Here is a 24,039-nt window from a genome sequence, read left to right as displayed (position 1 = left end):
CAGAACCGTTTGGCTGACTCTAGATGCTTCTGCAGAATCTTTGTTGACACAGTAGAACCTGGTGAATGTATGCACCGATCTCCAGGTGGCTGCACGTCAGATGCCAGGCAGCAGGATTCCAGAGAGGAAAACAGTTGCAGGCACTGCTCTGGTGGAGTGCGCCCGGGTTCTGCAGGGAAGCGGCCTGCTGGCCTTTTGATGGCACAATGAGATGCAGGCTGCAATCCATCTTGAAATGGAGGACTTAGAGAGTGCCTTCCCGGGCCAGAAGGTCCAAATGAAACCAAAAACTGATCCACTGTACAGAATGACTTAGTACGTGCCACATAGTACTTGATGGCCCACACTACATCCTGCGTGTGCAGGGTTTGCTAAAATGAAGATGTTGGTGTACCTAAGAACATGGACAAAACCACCTGCTGATTGAGATGGAAAGAAGATGCCACCTTTGGCATAAAGGCATTTAGTACGTAGAATAGCCTTGTCCTTGTGGAACGTCAAATAGGGTGGTTTGGAGGAAAATGCCTGGATTTCACCCACTCGTCCAGGCCAATGTTATGGCCATCAAGAACGCGGTTTTCCAGGAAAGATGTTTAATGGATGCTTGGTGCATAGGCTCGAACAGCGGCCTCATGAGATTTGCCAGTGTTACATTTAGCTCCCAGGCTGGCGCTTGGGGACGGACAGGAGGAAAAGACTAACAGCCCACGCAAGAACTCCACCAGCCGTTGGAACCACAGGGATGGCGGGGGAGGTGCACACAAGGGTTTTGAACCAACATTGGGCATTCTCATTGCAGGTATACTAGTGAAGTTTAAATTACTTTTAACATCTTCACTTTGTACCCTAGACTCTGCGAACAATGTAGAAGTGGGTCTGCGACTATCTTTGCATATTTACCTGTTGGAATGGGACAACTACCCTTCCTGCACATGGAGATGTCCACCTTGATACTTAAAATCTGATCTTTTGAGGTAACTACATATAATGACCATAGGATTTTAACAATTCTTGGCAATAGGCAAATAATAGACAGGCAATCTATATGGAAATAAGACCAGGATGTGTATAATATGACCCACTGACACCTGAACTGTTTCCCTCAGATACAAAAGGGACACAAAGTAAAGAATCTACAGTAATGACAGCGAGGGGTACAAGTGGCTGGTCCGACAAAGACGATGGATGTGTGATCCAAATGTGAGGAATGGTGTCTAACACACCTGCATGAAATGGCGCAACATTTCAGTTAATCATTGCTTGCCAATTCCACCGTTTTGGGTAAGATATACATTTTGATGTCTGAATAACTATCCAGTAAACACACAAAGGGTAGATATTGGACAACTAATTACAACTGTTAGAGTCCCATTAATTTCTTGAGGCCGTTACAGCTTTTAAAGATACAGAACAACTATTGAGGATTAGACATGCATAGTTCCTAATTGTGCGTCCTGTATAATGTACATGATTCTCCATGTGAGCGTGTTGTGGCGGGGATTTCCGCCTGTGGGGGGTAGCGGTAGTAGCACAACCCTTCTAAAATGTACAGAAATGAAGTACTCTTTTCTTTCCATTTTAAACTAATTTAGTTTAGATGAGGCTTCAAGATGGCTTAGGCATCTAAAAGAAAGTATAATGTTATGTGTCTAATTATTGGTGTATAATGTATAACGATTTGATTTAGAGATTGATTAAAATATATGTTCTTTTTTCTCTTTTTTTCCTTTACCCTCTGCAATTCATTGCATCTATTGAAGGGCTAGAATGTGCAACGCACAAGATCAAAAACAGTTGACTATTTGATAAACTAAGTCTACACACACCAACTCGAGTTATTTACCAACTGTGTTTTTATATTGTTATGTCCTGATGAGGTGAACTGGTTTGAATTGTTTAACCAACTAGTTGCCCAAAACTCGAATCGACACAACCATAGCTCCTACTCCGTCCCAGAGTTGGATCTGACTTGGGTCAATATAGTAACAACGTGGCAATTGAATATATTCAAAATAAATCAACAATATATGCCATTTGTAGAATATACGTTGATGCACTTTACTAGATGACAAGAACTGTCTAGCATCTGAAGGTTTATGAGATAGACCAAGTGTACTTAGTTTTTGAATAGACAATAGGTATTGGGCTTGTTTGCACAGGTATGAATTATATTGGTTTGAATGGGGATGAAATTAAGTGAGATGAATGTTTTTGATACAAAATCACTGGTTGGTGTGGTGTGCTTTTTTACAAAAAGATTTTAATGATTGCTAACAATTTTTCCTTTTTTGTACCCACTTTTTACAATGATGGTTACATTATAAAAATGAGAAACCAAACTAAATAATAAAAATATTCTTGTCTACATTCACACTCTCCAAACAGTATTTCTTCAGTAGAAGGGATTGCTCCTTGTTTTGTATATATCTATCATAAACGCAAAGAGGGCTTGTATTTGTCATATGACACTTGTACCCCTTGTATAATCTACTACCTATAAGCCATTGACATACTAGCATAGGTAGGCGCGGTGCATGTATGGAGGAAAGGGGACTATGGACTAGGGAGTACTCTAGTCACTATGTTGAGTAACTTTAATTACTAATACGTCCTGTCCCCTTTACTCCATCCTTGTGGGCGATTCCAACGAACAAGAACATACGGTGGAGCTTTGAAAACCTGCCTCAGATCTAGGATGAAGCGGAAAGGTTCTTCAGAACCACATGACCAAACTATGCACCGCGCCTGGAGCTGGTGTCCAGCGAGTAGTGCTTACAGAAGGCAGACAGAGTAGCCCAAGTAGCCACCTTGTTGATTACACGGCAAGAAGCAGGTCTCTGAAACGCGACAGCCGTGGCCTTCGCTCTGACCGCAAGGGCACGAGTCCCCGCAGGAACAGGTTTGCCCATAGCCGTGTATGCCTCCGAAATGGCCTGAACCATCCAATGGGCGATGGAAGCCTTGGAAGGATGAGAGCCGTGGGGAGGAGCACCCAAAAGTCACAAACAATGCCTCAGACTTCCTGAAGGATTTCATCAGAGAGAGAGAAAACTTGAGAACCCTCTTGAGGTCCAAGGAATGTAGGGCTCTCTCTACCTCCAACTGTGGTTTCGGGAATAACACCGGCAGGTCGATCTCTTAATTCAGATGGAACGGAGAGACCACCTCGGGCAACACATTTGGATGAGTGCGCAAGATGACCTTGTCGTCGTGAAACGTGGTGAAGGGCTTGCATGAAGACGATGCCTGCAGCTCACTAACGCTGCACGCAGAGGTGAGAGCCACCAGTAAAATAGTCTTTAGCGTCAACAAGCGGACGTCCACAGAGGCCATCGGCTCGAAAGACTTGCGTTGCAAAGCTGCAAGAAACTAATGAGGTCCCAGACTGGATGCAGCCTATGCACCGGAGGACAAAGCCTAGACAAACCCTTAAGGTGGGCCTTAGCCACTAGGTTGACTGCGGAAAACGCATGCTGAGGGGAATTCTTGTAAGCCCTGATGGCTGCCAAATACGTGCAGCAAGTATCGACCTGAACTCCAGACGAGACAGGTGTGCTGAAAAGGCCAATACGTCATTCAGAGGACAGGTGACAGGGTCCAGACCCTTGTCGCGAGCCCAATGGCAGAACCTAGTCCATTTGCTCTTATTCTGGGACCAAGTCGATGGCCTCCTGGCCTGCTGAATGATGTCCCAGTTGTCATCTGAAAATTTTGCATGCTGAAGCCTCAGCCGATCAGGAACCAGGCTGCCAGGGCAAGTTTGGCCAGGTCTAGATGTTCCACTGCCCCGCCCTGCTGCATCCAGAAGCCCCTGCTGGGAATCAGAAGATGGACGGGACCCTGGGAGCACAACTGCAGTAGATCCGAAAACCAGGGTCTCAAAGGCGAGTGGGGTGCAACCAGGAAGAGGCTGCAACCCACGGAGGCCCGGAATTTGCAAAGGGTCAGTTGGAGCAGAGGGATGGGCGGGAATGCATAACACCTGCAGCCATGCTTTCTTGCCATTCGCGCCTTGAAACACTTGTGTATAGGCGCGTTACAAATGCCATATATCATATCATGCCAACAGATCTGGAAGGCGTCTCCCAGTGACCCCACCACCCCCCGACCTGCCCATGAAGCAAACTGGGGGCACTTAGCATTCTGGGGAGATGAAAACAAATCCAGGTCTGCAAACTCCCAACGCTGGAACAGGGGCAACAAGGAGTCGTTGTGCAACTGCCGAAATTCAAATCCCCTCAGTCAGGGAGCATTGTCAGATGGAAACCGCCTCTATGCAGAGGTGGGGGGGGAGGGAGGGAACGAGTGCCACCCTGCTAGTTCAGGTAAAACATTGTAGTTGAATTGTCCGTCCTGACCAGAACATACTGATGAGGAGCAAGACCGCCTCGAGGGCCAGGCCCACTGCCCTGAGCTCGAGCAGTTGATAAGTAAGAGGGCTTCCCACAGTTCCCACCACAACTTCTGGTTAGCCGCAGCCAAGAGGGTGTCCACGTTGGCTTGCCACAGATGCAGTCCTGAGATGGAGTAACAGCACTTTCCCAAGGACTTTATCCTCTTCAGAGAGGCAACTGGAGGTGGTTCCCGGGGAGGAAGACTAAGGCTTAGACTACAACAAGGCCACAGACACCACAGAGTAATGGGGCTGCGGGTGGGAGGCAAGGAGGATTGGCTCCCCGTCTGTCAGCCTAAACGTGCTGTCCAACTTCATGTTCATCTGGGCGTTGGCCCTGGGTTTCTCCCAGACCCTTCGCGCCACCTGGCGGACATCCTTCTGGAAGGGGATTCCAGAACGGAATATGGTGCATTTCACCAAGACCTCTGCTAGCACACCTGACTTCTGGGGGGCTTCCTCGGGAAGAGGGAACTCCCCAAGGACTCTGCCAGGCCCTGAAGGTGGTCATGAAAGGCCTTAACGGATGCAGAGGGCTCATCGCCACCGCCACCACTTTCACAGACTGAGGGGAATCCGGGACCTGGGACACAGGTGCCGGCGGAGGACACACGCCCCCCCCCCCCTGGTCCGGAGCCACAGACAGGCCCAATGGCTGTTGAGGGGGAAACGTTGGTGGGACAGGGGGAGGTGGAAGGGTCAGAACGACTTGTAGGCCCAGAGCCGGTGGAGGGACCTGCAGCAAGAGTGTAGGAGAAACAAGAGGAGTACCCAGAGGGGGGTCGGGGCGTTGCCATCTGCAAGATGACCTTCTTAACAATGTCCTTCAAGAGCCCTTTCATCGGAGGGGAACGCTAGAGGAAGCGCTCGAAGAAGCGGTCCTTACAAGCCGCTGGGTCCCTAGAGGCCTGGCCCGCCAAGGCGCTCGTCAAAGCGCTCAGGCACCTGGCGAGTGTAGCCGGACAGCTGTGATGGGTGGATGTACCCCTGAGGGGACCAAAAACCTGCACCGTAGAATCTGCTGCCGCTTCCAGAGTGGAGGGGGCTCGGATCACCCTGCAAAGCCCATTCAATGGGCAAAAGCACTTGCGGGCTCTGAGCTGGATCCAAGCTGGCGGCCTGCCTGGCAGGTTCTGCCAGGTGCCACTCTGCTATTTTGAAGCTTTGCGCCATGACCTGGGCGGGAAGGCTCGGAGGCCCTGAGCCAAGAGAGGCCATAGACACATGAGGATACAGCTTGGGTCTTGCACCCGAAGCAGAAGTGTCAACCTCAAAGATCACTCTAGTAGGCACTGAGCCCTCAGCCGGACACCCGATAATCTTAACGCCCTAACTCATGCCCTCAGACACCTGTGCCGGTAGCTGTGCTGGATCTAGCCGAGGACAGACTCTTGGAGGTGGCAATCAACCATTCCTTACCCTCTACCGAACTTGATCGCTCCTCAGCTTGGGAGCTGGTAGCCAGGACGGCCTCAGGTCTGTCCCTAGAGTACCCGGGAGAGCCCCCTAGGCCTCTCGACTTGGGAGCCTTAGAGGCACTGGGCCTGCCAGAACCTGAATCTGAGCAACCCTGATTCGTGGGAACCCCAGGGAAGGAATTGCTGCGCTGTGGACTCGTGCTGAACAGAGGGCCTACCTTGTCTTGACGATAGGTCCTGGAGACAAAGTCCTTAAGCTGGGGCGCAGGAGAAGTGTGGAAGATCTCCCTCCACCGCGCCCAACAATACTTCAATGCCATGTGACCAAGAGCGATGCAGGCTGAACATGAGTCCCAGAGGTGGTCGAGCCACAAACACTCAAGACAGAGTGCATGGGGATCCGAGGCCGGGAATGAGCGGTCGCATGAGACATCTCTTGAATCCTCCTGCAGCCGACATGCGTTGGGGGAGGCAATGCACTGAAGAGAAGTGAAATAAGTGAAAGAACATATGGGCAGCAAGTGCAAGGTTAAACATTTCTCCACGCTGGCTGCCATCCGTGCGGAAAATGGGACAGTGTGAGGCGCCGGAGGGTGGGGCTTTGGCGGGGTGCTCCTGAGGCCCCGCCCCCGCACACTGTGCTAAATTTAAAGGGGAAGCAAAATGTTCTGACAAAAGTTCCCATACCATCACCATGTTGGAGGACGCCCACAAGGATAGAGGAAAGGGGATGGGACGTATGAGTATGACTAATAGAGCACAAAAGTGACTGAAAGTTTTCAGTTTAAGTTTAAACTGCTCGATGTTACCGATGATTCCCAGCCCGACGATGGGGAATATTCACAGCATGTGAATCTATGAAAGATCCAATGCTGGAGAAAGGAGGGTTAGTGTAGCTATGAACAAAATTATATTGCTGATTAATGTATCATCTTTAGAGCATTATTCCAAGCTGGGTGGCTGCAGGAGCAGTTTTTCCCACAGGTTTCAGAGGAGGGTGAGTCAATGCTCTACCTTTTTACACTAAAACATGCAATCCGTGAAAAGACTGGGCATTCCAAAGGATTGAAAGCACCCAATGAAGTATTGAGTCATGGCACTCATGGGACAAACATTTTAACCACCACAATATTTGGCATCAGACGGACATAGGTGGACAAAGGCATGTAAATGGCGCATTTGAAAGTGGTACCAGCTACAGCTTTAATTTAACAAATGTTCAACATTGCGTATTAAGAGTAAGTATACCAATAGTTGGAACATGAGAAAGGATGAAATCAAGAACAAAAAACCACTGAATTGTACTTAGCCTGTATTCACAATCAATATTTTCTTTGTAAGTGGGGCTCATCACGAGTCCGGCGGTAGCCGTGCCAGAAAAACCGGCAGGCTGCCGCTGGACCCGTAATACCATTCCACCTCCGTGATTGCCGGAATCACCGGGCCATTACAACCCCAGTGAACCGATAATTCCGGAGGCTGAATTCTGTAAATCCCCATTTCCATGGAGTCCCATAGGACTCCTTGGGGATGGGGACCATGGAAACACTGGTTCCGTCCATAACCGAGCCGGTGTTCCCATGTTCGCCTGCATGTGGGTGGTGTTAATCCCGCCAGGTCAGACCTGGCGGGAGTGACACCTCCCGCCTGCAGGACTCTGAATCAGCCGATCCGAAAACAACGGTGGCAGCGGTTTTACCGCCACCGTTCTAACCGGACCGGCAGGGTCGTAATGAGGCCCAGTGTCTTAAAACTTAACAGGAGGCACATGCAAACACACATCAAGCCTGCATTAATATTACCTGTTTGGAGTGGTTGTCCACCATGCTAGAAGAATCATCTATAGCTAAACAAATCTGATACTGACGTTTGCTTGGCTTCGTCCGCCGCAGCCATATCTTGTCTTTTCGAAATTGACTGGCAATATATGGAATGACTTTGCGCATATTGAGACGCTTGCCTGTTCTGTAATCACCTCTGCACAATTGAAAGGGGAAAAACAAATGGAATAAGAAACCAATGCTTTTTAACATCCTTTGGTAGGTGTAAAACACAATAGTACATTAAGTAAAATAGCATTACCAAATTAAGGGAAAATCCATTCAGTAGAGATGTTAGCTGAAAACTGGTGATACTAGTAAAAATCATAAAATTTTGAGAAAAACATTTGTAGACTAATTTATTCATGACCAAGGGGACTAATCGATGAATGACTTTTTTCAATCTCAAAATTATGTTGTAACTGTCTTCAATCATTTTGAAAATTGCAAGTCGACAGGAGCGTTATTGAGATAAACAAAAGGCTGGCAATAAGGCCAGCATAACCGACGGTAATAACGTGCCTTTGGAACCCTATACTGCTTCATAGCTTCAACTGCCTCATTAGACTAGGTTATGCCACACATTTGAGCTTGTAGAAATGTTTTCAACTCAGCAAGGAAGAAGAAAAGATTCGCTGGTAAAAAAGAAAACCAACTCAGAAACAGTCAGATAAATTATCAATCCAATGTATTCTTATTTTCCATGTGCCCATAATCATTTGTATGGTCTACCAAAGGAGGACAAGCCAACAGTGATGGGAGCAATTAGGAGGGATTTTTATAACTACAGCTGGGTGTAGGGGGTCCTCAGAGGCCAACCTAGTGGCTCAGCAAGGTATTTTGAAACTTGGTCTAACCAAACTCTCTCTGGGTATCGTATGCCGAGCAGGGAGGCTTAGACATCGGCGAAAAGGGGGTTTATATGTAGGTACAATTAACAACACTTGGCAACAGCCAAGTAACAGGTCCGCACATATGCAAGCTATTAGGCCAAAACACATGCAGGTCAAAATTAAGAATATTATAAACTATACACACACCTCCCTACACATATATGAAAACTATTGGTAGTCCAAAAGGTGTTAGGGGGTAACAATAAAACATTTTAGTAAAACACGTTTGATATTACTTGACTGCTTAAATCTGTATGTGGGGAGGGAAAAAGTGGTTGAATATATACAAAACAATCTTGCCTTTAATTATAAGGCAGTTAATTTAAGTAGTCCTTCCTGCTAGGGAGATTTCCCTTATCTTCTTTTCAGGGTCTTTGGGTAGGTCTTACTGACATTGGGGTACCAGTGAGTCCCTCATGGTCAGCAGACTGAGGGGTCAGAAATGAGAGCCGCACACAAGGTTGTATTATTTTCACAAAAAGATTTATTAAAAGAAAAAGGGTTGGGCAATGCCTCTCTGACCCTCTGCTAAAGAGGAGTTTCCCTGCCTATAAATTAAAAACTAAGGATCGGTCTGTGTCAGGATGTCAATAAGGTTTAAGATACTTGCCTGTAACTATTGTTCTCCAGCATGGGTCTGGCATGGATTCACATGCAAACCCTCCCTCCGGCCCCTCTGTGGCTCTTCCTGGTTCACTACTGCCACTCGCAAAAAGGTCTATGTGGGGATGACCCTATTTGTAGAACAGAAGATCCACTTGGTCCTGGCGAAGCTCCTACTTGTGGCAAGAACGTAGCTCCCTGCTGAGCGAGTCTGCAATGGTGTTCTTGGTGCCCGCTGTTAGGGAGAATTCTCATCTATGGCTGATTTCCCTCACCTAGTGAGTCCCCCAGCAGCTTTGCTGGAATTCTGGAGTTTATTTTTTTCCACTTGGTAAGAGTGAGGGCTTCCCCCCCCCTCTTACCTGTGTTTTGCTATGTGTTTCCGCCTGTTTTTGTGATTGTGGACTCTGAAGTACACCATTTCAGTAGCCCTCTTCTTTTTGTGTGTCACACAGCACCTTCAGTGCCGTGACACAGGGTTGTTTTTGAGACTTCCCTCGACTCCATTTCTGATGAGACTACCGTCCCCCAGAAAAGGGTAGTTACCATTAATTTTACTTAGTCAATCTACCACAGATCCAGTAACCCCATCTTCCATGGACTACTCGAAAGGGTTAATTCGTATCCCTTTTTATCTGTACCTCCTAGAGCATTGTTTTACTCTTAACATTTAGACTTGGCTGGTGGCAGTGGTATCTACCCTAACTTTTCTACCTTGATTATATTAGATAAACGTGGTACTGTTCTTGGCTATTATATTAGCCTCGAACATAAACCCGCTTGACCAAATCGTCTTTCTGTTGGCTCCTGTTGGGTTTATTCACCATTTCTTTTTGTTAAAGTCTTTCTTGTGTTTTACTTTGCGCGGCAAACTAGGTTTGCCTTCTTTGTTCACTGTCTTTTGGCGGGCTTCTGCTCAGAAGCCCTCCTCATGGCGCCTGGGTGTCTAGGTGGGCTGAATGTGAGGGAGGGGTGTAGTCACCCCCTGCACAGGGTATCCTAGGAAACCCAAGTCGCACTTTGTCATGATTGGCCAGGGTAGTTGTCCGGGCTGGACAACCCCCCTGCTGGGTGATTGACAGCCAGGCTGTGTGAATGGGGGTTTTCCGCATAAAAGGCAGGTCTCTTGGGCTAGAAGTCAGAGAGTCGCCACTGGAACTACAAGGAACCGAAGAGAAGCGGAGAGAACGACAGCTGCTGCAACTACCCCGTCCCGGTGAAGCCCTGCTGCAGTCCTGAGCTATCTTCCCTTCGACGACTCAGAGAAGATCCAGTCCGGAGTCTTCTTCCCTTGAGCTTGGTGGGGATAACCAGCTCATCTTCCACAGCCAGAGGATCCTCTTCCTTGGTCGAAATCGCTGCACGTTACTGTAGTGGTTCGGATAGCCACCTAAAGAGCCTCTCCTGTTTTTTAAGGAGCGCACACCTTTTATTCCTCGTCGCTGTTGCCGGCTTCATCCCCATGTGGTGCAGACCCCCTTCAGATGTCGTCCTTCACAACGAAGCTCCAGGAATCGTGGGTCTGCGGGAAACCAACAGGAACAACTGCCAGGGCACCAGCTGCACCATTGGAACAAGGTACTGTGTTCTACTTGAGGAAACTGGGTGACTCCCTGACTTTCGACCCTGGCTCCGGCCCTTTGACTTTTGAACTCCTGTCTCTGAGTGTTTCTTGATTCTGCCTGCTTAACCAAAATATTGCCTGTGATTTTTGCCTCCAACTCCCTCTGGGTATCTCAGGTGCCAAGTGTGTTTTTGCCCCGCTAGCATTTCATGTCACGGATACGCGTTTATTTAGTAGACCGAACTGTCAAAAAGTGATCGCAATCGTATTCAGGGTAACTTGTTTTGTTCGTAACACTGGTTCATTCAACACAGGGTACTTGCCTTGAGACTTACTGTACAAAGTGAATTGGTTAGTTGTAGTATATTTAACATGTGGTTTTTATTTGAGTTTAATAGTAGTGTTGTGTTTATACCGAATGGTTTAAAAATAAATGTACTTGTATTTGTTACCTGAAACATTGAGTCCGTGTTTGCTTGAGTCACAGTAATTGTGGTCCCTTTGTGTAATCTCTGCTACTGCTCATATACTCTTGAGATAAGCCTGGCTGTTCCGCCACTGCTACCACTCTGACATAGTACTATAGTCTTGTACCAAAGGTAAAACTTGTATTGCCACCTCTGGTCTTAATTGTGTGTAGTGGTCCCTAAGGGCACTGCACAGGATTCTGCCAGGTGAAAAGGGATGAGAAAGAGGCCCTGACGAATGGCCCAGTGCCACAGATCCTGGGCCTCCTTGGAGAGAGCTGGCGAGCGTGTCCCACCCTGCTTCCGGAAGCAGAAAATGGTGGTAGTGTTGTCTGCAAAGATCCTCACCACCTTGCTCTTCAGTGACAGCAGGAAGTATGAAGGGCATAGAAGACCGCCCAAAGCTCCAGGACGTTGATGTGAAGGGTCTTTTCTTCTGGCAACCGAGGCCTCTGGCGTGCAACTGTCCGTTGTGGGCTCCCCAACCATCCAGAGAAGCATCTGTGGTGATCCTGGTACAGAGGGACTTGGAACAGATCCCCTTGCGTGAGGTGAGGGCGCATGACCCACCACTGTATTGCCTGTGGGAACTCTTCGTTGAGGGCAATCTTGTCTGCCTAGGATCCCCAGGGCAGGACAGAGACTGATATGTTTGGGATATTTCTTCTCTGTGAAAGATAGTGAGCTAAAGACTCTGGGTAAGTCTCTCGTAACCAGGACTAATGTCTGGCAGAGGGACTCCCAGGACCCCCCTTGTTAATTTGCATTTTTAAGTAACTTTGGGTCTCACCCTAAGTTACTAGGGGAATCCAGACGTGGACCCCTTGCTCACTAATCTTAGAGAGGCACAGATCCACCCTACTGATGAGGTCCAACCAGACCGAAACACGTGTCTGGGGTTTCTGTTGGTACTCTTGTTCAGAGGAGAATTGCCTAGCATTTCGGTGCTGGACTGCCCCAGGGCAGGACAGAGACTGATATGTTTGGGATATTTCTTCTCTGTGAAAGATAGTGAGCTAAAGACTCTGGGTAAGTCTCTCGTAACCAGGACTAATGTCTGGCAGAGGGACTCCCAGGACCCCCCTTGTTAATTTGCATTTTTAAGTAACTTTGGGTCTCACCCTAAGTTACTAGGGGAATCCAGACGTGGACCCCTTGCTCACTAATCTTAGAGAGGCACAGATCCACCCTACTGATGAGGTCCAACCAGACCGAAACACGTGTCTGGGGTTTCTGTTGGTACTCTTGTTCAGAGGAGAATTGCCTAGCATTTCGGTGCTGGACTGCCCCAGGGCAGGACAGAGACTGATATGTTTGGGATATTTCTTCTCTGTGAAAGATAGTGAGCTAAAGTCTCTGGGTAAGTCTCTCGTAACCAGGACTAATGTCTGGCAGAGGGACTCCCAGGACCCCCCTTGTTAATTAGGATCCTGGGACTAGCAGCCACCTCACATCCAGAAACTGCTAGAGAGGCCTCATCTGTAGTCAGCAAAAGCAGCCGAGTTTAATGCAGGACATCATGCCAAGCAGCGACCTGACGGCTCTCACCGTAGCCGGTTGCGCTGACAGGCGCTGTACCTTCCCCAGGATGGCGATCACCCCCTCTTCTGAGAGAAGCACCAGACAAGTAACTGTGTTGAGTCAGGCACCCAGAAACAGAGCCTTCAGCGATGGCTCCACGCAGGACTTCGGATTTTTCCATCAATTATCCGAGCACCGCCAGAAGGCAAATGGTTTTCGCAGCGTGCGAGAGCGGGAGCAGATGAGCCAGTCGGGCAGAAAAGGGTAGACTTGGATGCCATGGAGGTGTAGATGCGCTGCTGCCGGGGCTAGGCACTTTGTGAACACCCTTGGCACCAATTAAAGGCCAAAGGGTAGGGCCTTGAACTGATACTGCCGCCCCTAGACCACAAATCTCAGGAACTTAAAATGTTTTGGGTGAATGGGGACGTGAAAGTAGGCGTCCTCCAAAGTCGCCAGGAAATCCCCTTCCTCCAGCTGGTTGAGCATGTTCTGCAATGTGACCATCCTGAACTTTTGGGACTTTAAGTACTTGTTGAGGCATCTCAAGTCTAGGATCAGCAGCCTTGCCACTGACTTTTTCAATACGGGAAAGTAGCTGAGGCGCCAGCTCTATGGTCCTTTCCTTAACATGGATTGAACCTCCTGCAGCAGTTGAGTCATGTGTAGTTCTGGACACACTACAGGAGGAATGAAAGGGCACCCGTGTTTGCATTTCAAGGTGTGTCCTTGATGAAGAACGTCCAGCACCCATTTGTCTGTGGTGATGGACTCACTGGTCGACAAAGATCCCCAGCCAGCCTCACACTGTGGTGCGAAAGTGGGGGCCCAATCCACAGCAGTTTCAGGCCTGCTTGGGCGTCTGCGTCCTGGCTTGCGGGTGACAATAACGCTGGCCTCCGCTGGCGTAGGCCTTTGAGTGGCCTCTGTAGGCTTCCTGGGTCGTAGAGTGCTGACGATAGGGGTAGTATACCTCTCTGAGGATCTGCTGGACTTCTCTCTTGAGGATCGAAAGGACAACGATCTCCTCTGCTGCAGTGCCCCCAGCAAGAGAGCTGTCAATGTATATGTCTTCATCGCCTGAAGTGTCTCATCCACCCCCTTGCCGAACAAATTGTCCCCATCAAATGGCATGGCCACCAACTTGGACTGTACGTCCGCCCTGAAGTTCGTGGCCTTCAGTCAACCCTGGTACCGAGGGGCTACCCCATTGCCCATCTGGCTGGATGTGGAGTCCGCAATGATCAGCGCGACTAATGGCGTGGTCAGAGGATACCTCGCCCTCTCGTAACAGGGCTAGGGTCTGTCCTCTTGATGTCCAGCAGAATGTCCAAAATTGATCCAAGCTTATGCCAGAGCTCCCTATCGTAGCGGAACAAAATAGCAACGGTATTGGCGGCTTTGACGGTGGAAGCGGCGGTGTAAATGATGCGTTTGCCTACTGCATCCAATTTCTTTCCCTCTTGATCTGGGGGAACCATGGAAGACCACGATGGGTTTGAGACACCGGCGCCAAAGCAGTTTTGCTGGATTTCCGACACCAAGGAGTGCAGGGTGGTGAGGATGTCAAGTGACATGTCTCAGTGCTGAGAGAGGAACAAATGGAGCAGATTCTGGACTGAACCCCGTGGGAGGGGCAAAAGGCTGATCCTGGCATGGAGATCCCTCTTGGGATATGCTTGTCCTCAGAGCTACTGTAAACCGGAGGAGGCCTCCTCTGGGACCCCACAAGCACAGTGGGAGACACCCTCACAAGTCACAGATGGAAGTCTGTGAGAGGCAGCAAGTTGCTCAGCCTACCCAAGTCCTTCGGGAATGAGGCGACGATGGGAACCTGCACAATGGGCTTTGTCACCGCTGAAGTCGTGGCCTGAGCATCAGCCGACGGCGGCCTCTGACGCAAAGCTACCCTTGGTGTCATAGTAGTTGTGACTGTAGAAACGACAGTCATTTCTGCTCTTGCCGACAAAGTAATGGTGGCCGTCGTCGACGAAGCAGTTGGAGATGTGGACGCAGGTGGCATCGATGAGGAAGTGGTCCTGGTCATTGAAGTCGTTGACGGGTTTTTGCTGCAGCTGACGAAGACGAAGTTGTCGACAGGTCCCCAGCAGTCCTTTCCCACGCAGACTTGTTCTTGTTAGAGGACTTATGTCTGGAGGGTGTCAGGGACTTCCTTGCAGAAGGCACCCCACCAATCAGCAGGCTCACTGTAGACAGGGAGAAGGCTCTTCCCGAACCAGATCCCGCAGCAGTGGCGACCTTCAAGGGAACAGCTCTGTTGTGCTTTGCCTTCTTTTGGATCCCCTGGGAAGGGACATCCCCAAAGGACCTCGACCTCTTTTTCTCAGAGGGAGCACACTCATGGGACCAGCCAGTCCTCAACGAGGACTGACTGTGCCCGGGGCCTTCTGCTCCTTGAGCCAAGCCACCAACCTGCAATAGCGATCCCGCTTCGTGTTCGCCAGGAACCCACAGCAGATCTCACATCCATCCTCATCGTGGTCCGGATGCAGACAATACAGGTACTTGAGAGGTGCCAATCCGCAACAAACTTTCTTCATGCCGTATTTCTCGCAGGCCCTTAAAAGACGTCTTTTGCCCACGCCTGATATCGTCGAGTTGAGATGTAGGCCCAAGCCTGCGCCTGCCAAAAACTTAGAGAATATCTGACGATGGAACTCTATTTTCACCAACAACGGATCCCTGCTGCCGGTAGTCAAACCGAGACGGTCGATGATGAAAGGATTGGAGGAAAAGTATTAAACAAAAATCACAATTCTTGAGGAGAAATGTGAGAGGACTCCCAACACTGAAACATGCAGTAAAGATATGAAGCTGGACACCAGGGGTGGAGCTTAGGGAGACGGCTGTCATTGGATGGGGGCAGTATGACCCAAAAGGACAGTGATTGGTTATAGAGGAGACTAACAGTTTTCAGGCTGAAGCTAAACTGCTTTTTTTTTTTTACTGAGGGTTCCCAGCCAGACAACTAGGAATAATCATGAGCATGTGAATCCATGCCAGACCCCATGCTGGAGAACTGATAACGCACCTGGGGGTTGCAGTGAGAATGTCATGGCTCTGGCCTTGACGAGACCAGAAGGCCCAATTATGGCTTTGTGGTGGGTAAAGAGATGGAATATCTTAGATGCGGAGAAGGTAACCGCCCCACATCCACAATCAACTGCCTAGTTATCTTAACACTTGGTCACAGTTTACTGAATATTTCAGGAATTACCCATAGCCTGTTTTTAAGTCTTGCCTCCTTAAGGATAATCGGCTGTTGTGACTCAAATCATCCCACTAAATGCCCACAGGGATATCCTGGATATTTGTTTGTGTAAGCCAGGTGGAGGGGGCATTTGGGGGTTGTGTCAGACTTTTGGGGAATTATGCACCCAGTTGTGGGTAGCTTAGCTAATTCCCCCCCAAAAAAAGAATAAGTAAATTAGACTTCCTTTTTATATCCTATCCTGAATACATGTCATCGTAAAATGGAGCAAATTTAATTGATGCTGCAGAGAACTGACACTTTGCTACAATTTTAGCATTCATACATCAGCAAGCTTTTCAATGATGTTCAAGTGTATGTTGAAAGATATAAATGTTCCTCCATTTATTTTGACAGTGTTTTGAACGGGTCATTAAGCAATTCATGGGCACTTGCGATTATCTTGGTCCGGTCGAGGGAGAAGGGACAGAAAGAAAAGGTTTGCCCACGATCACACACTGCAGTTAGAACATAGGTTGTGTGGTTACACTGTCACCACTTCAGCCACTACACCACTGAGGACGTCTTCCCACTCAGTTAGTGGCCTTTGGGTGATGCAGTACATTGTCGACACTTTCAGTGCAGTGTGAGAAAAAAACGTATTGGCAGAACCCTGCCTTTTTGGTTTCAATGGACAATGGAATAATAACCACTTTCTAGTTTCTTTCTGTATGTAGCTTTCCTTTGCATAGGGCTCACGCAGCAGGAGACACAAACACAGCCCTTCCCTGGGCGATACCTGTATTTCGGGCAGGTCATATAGCGCGGTTTAAGGTACTGTGCTATCCCAGGAGAAAACCGACCCTGAATTCAATTTCGCCCTTGGGTTTCCATCAGTCATGGACTGGGCACCCAATTCAGCTGTTCTAGAAAATATTGCTGCTACTCGCGTTTGGTTTGTAGAAGTTTCCTGCTATATCCAAGTGTTTCTTCGTACTGGCCTATAATAATAATAATGTCAATTTTTTTTAATTTCATTACCTGGTGTTCATAACAGCAGGAACAAGTCAAAAATGATAAGTTACTCACGTAGTGACTTTAGTCCCCCTTTCCTCCATACTGCACGGGCGTCCCTTCCAAGGGACGGGAGACGGAACCTTTTTCACAAGAAAAAAACCTTTTCCCCCTTTAAATTTAGAGGCGCTCTGGGGTGCGGCCCAGGGCGCATGCGCTACCCTGACTACGCCCTCCAGCGCCACACCTCAGTCCCCATTGATGCGTCGACAATAGATTTAACATTGCCCAATGACACCAGTATTATTAAGGGTGGGGGGTGGGGGGGAGTTTGGTGGGTCGTATGGAGGAAAGGGCACTAAGTCACTACGGGGAGTAACTTATAATTACTCTTACGTCCTGTCACCTTTCCTCCATACTGCATGGCCGATCACAACTGAACATAGCCCCAGGGTGGAGAGGAGACCCTCCTTCAGCAAATAGGTTCCTGAGAACTGCCTGTTCGAACGCTGCATCAAATCAGGAGCTGGCATCCAAACAGTAATGCTTGCAGAAAGCAGAGAACGAGGCCCAAGTGGCCGCCCTGCTTATGACCTGCCAAGGGACATGGCGCTGGAATGCGATGGCTGTTCCTTTGGCCATGACTGCGTGGGCATGCATGTTGGCCGGGAGCGGCTTGTGCTGGCCCTCATTCGCTTCTTTGATGGCCGCGGGATATGGAGGCCTTGGTGGCTTGATAGCCTGGTCTTGAGCCTCCCAACGTGACAAACGGGGTGTCCGATTTGCGGAAGCCCTTGGTCCTGTCCAAGTAAAATTTCAGGGCACGCCCGACATCCAGGCAGTGCAGCACCCTCTGTGCTTCATCCTTGGGATCGGGAAAGAACGTAGGAAGGACTATTTCCTCATTCAAGTGGAAAGCAGACGGCACCATGGGCAGAAATGCCGGGTATGTCCGCAGGACTACTTTGTCCCTGTGAAATGTGGTATGTTGCTCAGAGGCGACCAGCGCCTGCATTTCGCTGACTCTACGAGCTGATGTGAGGCCGACAAGCAGGGCCTTCTTGATGGTGACCAGCCTGATGTCCGCGGACGCCATTGGCTCAACGGTTTGTGCGCCAGAGCGCCCAAAACTATGTTGAGGTCCCACACAGGGTGCGGCCTCTTGACGGGTGGATAGAGCCTTGCGAGCCCCGTCAGATGTTTGACGATAGGATTGGAGGAGGAGGAGATCCCCTCCTCCGAGTTCCTGTATGCCCCAATGGCTGCGAGGTATGTACGGCAGGTGTCCACCTGCACCCCAGAGTGGGTAAGGTGCGCCGAGAAGGAGAGCACGTCGTCCAAAGAACATGCCAAGGGGTCGATATCCTTGGAGTCTGCCCAGTGGCAGAATCTGGTCCATTTACTCATACTGGTGCCCTGGTAGCCTTGCTCCTTGTGCCCTGTATGATTTCCAGATTAGCCTGTTAGAGGCTGCGGTGCCACAGCTTTACCTGCTTCTGTGGGGCGGGGTGAATGACCCTGCCCCCCTGTTAAGCCAGCAGATGTACTGGGCTTGTCCGAAGGTGAATTGGAGGCACCTCTGAGAGGCTGAGCAGCTCTGAAAACCCTGGCCTGGCCGGCCACCATGGAGCTATTAGAATGATGTTGACTTTTTTTTTTTTGAACAATTTTTATTCATTTCAACAAACAAAAACAAACAAAAGAAACCAGACAGTGAGCAACAATTATACCTTTCAAGTCTCATGTACAGTTTCATGATGTGTCCACCGCCTCCCCGTTACCGCCCTTCCCTATCTCGAGCGTACCACACATCACCGCCTTCCACCACTCCATCTGAGGACACCCCTCCCTCCGCACCCACCCTCCTCCCCGGAGGAACCATCGTCTTCTAGGCAAGTCTAGGCAGACCCATACAGTGTAGCTACTAAGTGCCAGTTGGCGAAACTTCTTGATCTTGCAAATCACTCTGTGAATCAGCGGAGTGGGCGGGAAGGCGTAAGCGCTCATGCCGTTCCACTGAAGCCAAAATGTGTCGCCCAGGGAGCCGGGACCTGTCCCTGCCAGGAGGCGAACTGAGGGCACTTCTTGTAGTGCCAGGTGGCAAAGAGATCCACCTGGGGATGACCCCACCTGTTGAAGATCTCCTGATTGACAATGCTGTTTAGCTGCTACTCGTAATTGTCCGCTCCCAACCTGCTGAGCCGGTCTGCCTCCAGGTTGGCTTCCCCCGGGAGGTGAACTGCTGTGACATATGTCGTTTTCAATGGCCCACTCCCAAATGCTGATTTCCAGTCTGCACAGAGGAGGGGATCTGGTGCCTTCCTGCTTGTTGACGTAGTACATGCTGGTCGAGTTGTCTGTCTGGATGAGGACAACCTTGCCCTGGAGAAGTGGTAGGAATACTCTGAGGGCTAGCCAGATGGCGTTCAGCTCTAACCAATTGATGTGGTATTCCTGCTCCTGTCGAGTCCAGGTGCCGTGGATGGAGAGATCGTCCAGGGTGGCTCCCCAGCCCTCAAGCAAGGAGTCTGTGGTGATGGTGGCCTGCGGGGAGGGCGGGCGAAAGGCGCAGGTTGCCGTCCCAGGACCACCATATTAGGTCCAGGTGGAGAGATGGAGGAACGTTGATCATCTCTGATTGGGAGCTCCGCTCCTGGTTCCATGATGCCGCGAAGTGCAGCTGAATCCTCCTCATCCTCAATCTCGTGTGTGGAACGGCTAAAAGGACCGGCGCCAAGAGACCCAGCAGATGCTGGTACCTCCAAGCCGAGGTCACTTCTCTGCCGAGAAAGTGGGAAGTGGCCCTCTTGATGGTCGAGATCTTGTCCTCCGAAGGAAACACCTTCTCGGAGCACGTGTCCCAGATGAGGCCCAAGAATGTCAGAGTCTGTGTGGGCTGCAGCTGCGACTTCTTGAGATTGAGCGAGAAGCCCAGCTCGTGTAGTGTGTTCATAAGGGCATGGGAGGACTGGTGAACCGCTTCTGGAGATGTAGCCCTGACGAGCCAGTCGAGGTATGGGTAGAGGTGGATGCCCTGACTCTCAGGAGGGCAGCCACCTTATTCACTAGCCTGGTAAAGACCCTGGGGGTCGAGTTGAGGCCAAAAGGGAGGACCTTGTATTGAAAATGGGAGCCCATGATCCTGAACCGTAGGAAAGAACAATGGGGCTGCCAAATCGGGACGTGTAGGTACGCATCCTTCAGATCCAGGGAGACATCCAGTCTCCCTTGCACAATGTGTCTGCTATAAAAGCTGGCATAACCATCTTGAATTTTGTAGGGGTAAGGAGAGGTTGAGGGTGGAAAGGTCCAGCACAACTCTCAGGCCCGCCTGGTTTTCCTTCTGAATGGCGAAAAATACTGAGTAAAAGCCCAAGCCTCGCTGGGAGGCTGGTATTTCCTCCATTGCCTGGCTCTCTATGAGCGACCGGATCTCTGCCAGAAGAGTTGCTGTCCCAACCTGAGGGAGTGGAGGAGGGAGGAGACGCTGGGATGGGTAGGCGGTACCCCGTGGATACTACAGAGAGGATCCAGGGGTCCGCAAAATTCTGGCGCCAGATATGTGCATGGAGAGCATGCCTGCCCCCCACTGGAGACACGTGGACCCGAAAGGGCATGTCATGCCTACTTTCACTCGGAGGCTGTCGCGCAGGAGGGGGACTGGAAAAAGCCCTTACCCCCCTCCCCCTTTTTGTTGCTTGCGCCGGTTCTGAGACAGCGAGCGGTCCGGCTGCCTGGATCTCCGTTCCTGGAAGCCGCAGAACCCTCCATACGTACACCCCCGGTCGGAGCGCTGCTGGGCTGGGTGTACGACTTGGGCGTGGTCTTTGTCAAGATGGATAAAGACTTGGCCGTTTGTGAGCAGTTTTTCTTCTTGTCCAGTTTTTCGTCCGTGGTGGAGTGGAAGAGGATTTCCCCCCCCCTCCCCCCCCCCCCCGAACGGTAGATCTAATATGCATTCCTGGATGTCCGGGTTGAATTTCGTCACCTGAAGCCAGGCTGTCCTCACGGCCAGAGGTGTCAATATGGTCCACAGTGGATTCCATGAGGTCCTGCTCTACCAGCTTGCCCTCAGCCAGCCCCACTTTAATACGTGACTGGCTCTGCGTAGGGAGTTCCGGGAGGAAGTCTGCAATTTCCCACCATAACCTTTGGTTAGCGGCAGCCAGCATGGCATTGGCGTTGGCCTGACAAAGATGCAAGGACGCGTTGGAATAAAGTTTCTTCCCGTACGCCTCCAACATCTTCTCCTCCTTGCCTAGCAGCGCAGCAGGGGAGGAGGCGGAGGACGACTGAGGCTCGGAGTATAGTGATGCCGCAGCGATCACAGACGAGTGCGGCTGAGGATGGGCCGAGAGCAAGAGTGTATCCCCCTCCATCTGCCTGTACTTGGCGTCCATTGACTGGCTGGACTGAGTGGGGCTTGAGCCAACCCTTCTTGGCCAGGGAGACTACATCGGTTTGTAGTGGAATGCCCGTTTTGGCAGAGGGGCATCGAGTGAGGACTTCAGCCAGAACCCCCTCTGCCGGCTGCTCAACCTCAGGTTCGGGTAGGCCCAGGTACTCCGCCAGCCCAGCAAGACGTTTGTGGAAGGCCCTGGCTGAGGATGGCTGTGTCCGGATCCTCCTCCTCATCCGTATCCTGCGATCAGGATGATCCTGCGGAGGTGGAGGAGTAGCCGGAGCCTGGGGTACAGTGACCGGAGGCTGGTACGGAACCACCTGGGGAGCCAGAGGCAGCGGCTGCGTTGGGGGTGCCGGCGGATGAGCTTGTGATGCCACTAGCATTGTATGGAGGACTTCCCCTTTGGCGTCCTTGAGGATAACTCCCATCCGAAATGACTTCATGAGCCCGAGGAACCTCTCGAAGAACCCCTCTTCACTCGCCAGAGAGGTGGTAGGGGTACTGACGGGGTAGCCGGGAGCTGCTGGAGCCGCCCGTATGGACGCAGTAAGAAGCTGCCCTGCGCATAAGAAGGATAGGCTGTAAGCCACGTACCTGGTTTAGGCCAGTCCCACCTTGACACTCGTTCTCGCCGAACTCCTGGAATGGCGCTGGACGGGTGCCTCTGTCTTGTGCGGCAGCCATCTTGTCGAGCTGCCTGTGACGTGTTGCTCGGCTCGTTGGGCCCAGCCTCCTCCAAGACTCTTGCGTCTGGATCACGAGGCCTACCCTGCTCCTCGGGCCTAGGCCCGGTGGGTGTGACACCCTCGACCTGGGGGTCGGTAGAGCTGCGTTTAGGTGCCCCTTAGGACGTATTGCCGGTACAAGGGCAGAGCCCCTCGGATGATAATCTGGTACAAGAACCTTCCGGTCCCTCAACACTGCCACCGGGTGGATCCAAGGATCCCTCGGCCGGTAGCTGCAGCAGCCCCAGTGCACTTGCTGGTACAAGGACCTGAACGGTCCCTCCCGGGCGGGAGTCCTTGGGAAGGAGTCTCCTTTGGGGGCTGGGATGGAAAATAGCGGCCCTACCTTGGGCCTGGCTCGTTGTTTCACTAAGTTCTTAAGGTCCTCTGGAGAACACTTCTGGAAGAGCTCCCTCCACCTGGCTAGTGTGTTCTTCAGCGATTTTGATGACAGCAAGCCACACGCTATACAAGCGTGCCAACTGTGGTCTGGGCCAACGCAACGTAGGCAGAGGGCGTGGGGGTCTAAAGTTGGGAAGAGCCCGTTGCAGGATGGACACCTGCTGAACCCTGTGGAAGTCGACATGCGCCGGGGTGGAGCGCGACGCCTGAGGATTGAGTACCTGAACGATAAAAAGACCAAAAAAAAGCAGTATCTGCACATGGACTTACATGGCCGAAGCCAAACCCAGGAGCGCTGGTGAATTCGGCCCGTTCCCGTCGACGCTGAAAAGGGAGCTGGGGTGCGGCGCAGGAGGGCAGAGTCCGGGCAGTGCATGCTCCCTGGGCCGCACCCCTGTGCACCTCTAAATTTAAAGGGGAAAAAGGTTTTTTCTGGTGAAAAAGGTTCAGTCTCCCGTCCCTTAGCAGGGACACCCATGCAGTATGGAGGAAAGGGGACGGGACGCAAGAGTATGTTAGGTTTCAAATATTAGACCATAGGTTGGACCATCATTGTTGAGTGCAATAGAAAATCGCAGTAGGAGCTTCAAAGGAGCACAGAGGGATTTGTGGGACTGGCTTGTGATTGGTGAACCACATAACTTCCTTTTTGCCTTCCCACTGTGTACTATCTAACCTGTCACCCTCTAACTCCCGCTGAATCCTCCCAAATGTGTGCCCTTGCAGTTGCATACATTCTGTTGTTCCATATTACTGTGGAGAGGAACAAGGGACTGATCAAATGGAGGTCGCAGACTTTCAGCTCCTGGGCAGCCCACCACCATCTACAATCCCTGTGCCGACAGCCTGCATGCCCCCCCCCCACCCCTGCAACATCCACTTCCTGCGACATGAAGGTGAACCCTGTTGGGCTTGAGCACAGCAAGATATGGCTTCGACCCATTTAAAAAATGGTAGCTGCCCTTACCATCCAGCCTGCAGCACTTTAAATGGTGCATTTGCTTCTTTCCCCGACTGCTCGAATTCGCTACCCTTTTGCATCTAATGTTCAATCCTTGGGAGCTGGCCCCAACTAAGGCACACACCAGGGCCTCTTTCCTTTCTGGCCTGTCCTGCTATGATCTGTGTGCCATGCCATCCCCCTGCTTCATCCTAACATCTGCCTGATGCTCCTTCAAGACCTGCAGCCTTGGATGTTCGCTGCATCCGTCTCTGTCTCCTAAAGGTAAGCATTGCCTTGCGATTGCATTCACAAAGGCCTTTCTAGTCTCTCAACACCTATGGCCAGCTTGTTGTCTGATCCAATTACTGTGCTTGGAGTTTCATCCTGGGTTTTACCAGCACAACATTATTCCTGCCTACGAGCTGTCCTCTCCTCCTTTGTGTTCCATGCATCCCCCCCCAATGACTATCATCTCTGTCCTGACCCTGAATATTGCTATGTTCTCACATCCTTCTCTATATGTTCCTTACCTTCCTGTTCGCCGCTCCTGGTTCCCTTCAATGGCTCCTTATCATGACTATATCAATCTTGCCTCTTGACTGCTCCACTAACTCTCACTCAGTTCTACATTGCCACCTGCAGTCACCTACTATCCACTAA

General features: G+C 50.6%; 1 protein-coding gene across 3 annotated transcripts in view; it reads right to left on the bottom strand.

Moving 5' to 3' along the window:
- MDN1 (midasin AAA ATPase 1) overlaps window positions 1-24,039 on the bottom strand; it is a 2,688,524-nt gene that overhangs the window by 69,919 nt on the left and 2,594,566 nt on the right. For all 3 annotated transcript variants that reach the window (XM_069606482.1, XM_069606484.1, XM_069606483.1), the window contains exon 97: window positions 7,614-7,788. In XM_069606482.1, the coding sequence (XP_069462583.1) occupies window positions 7,614-7,788 (175 nt within the window). The remainder of the gene's footprint in view (window positions 1-7,613; window positions 7,789-24,039) is intronic.

Source organism: Ambystoma mexicanum, chromosome 4p, assembly GCF_040938575.1.
Source record: "Ambystoma mexicanum isolate Mex_15411 chromosome 4p, UKY_AmexF1_1, whole genome shotgun sequence".
NCBI lineage: Eukaryota > Metazoa > Chordata > Amphibia > Caudata > Ambystomatidae > Ambystoma > Ambystoma mexicanum.
This window is presented reverse-complemented; position numbering and strand designations above follow the sequence as displayed.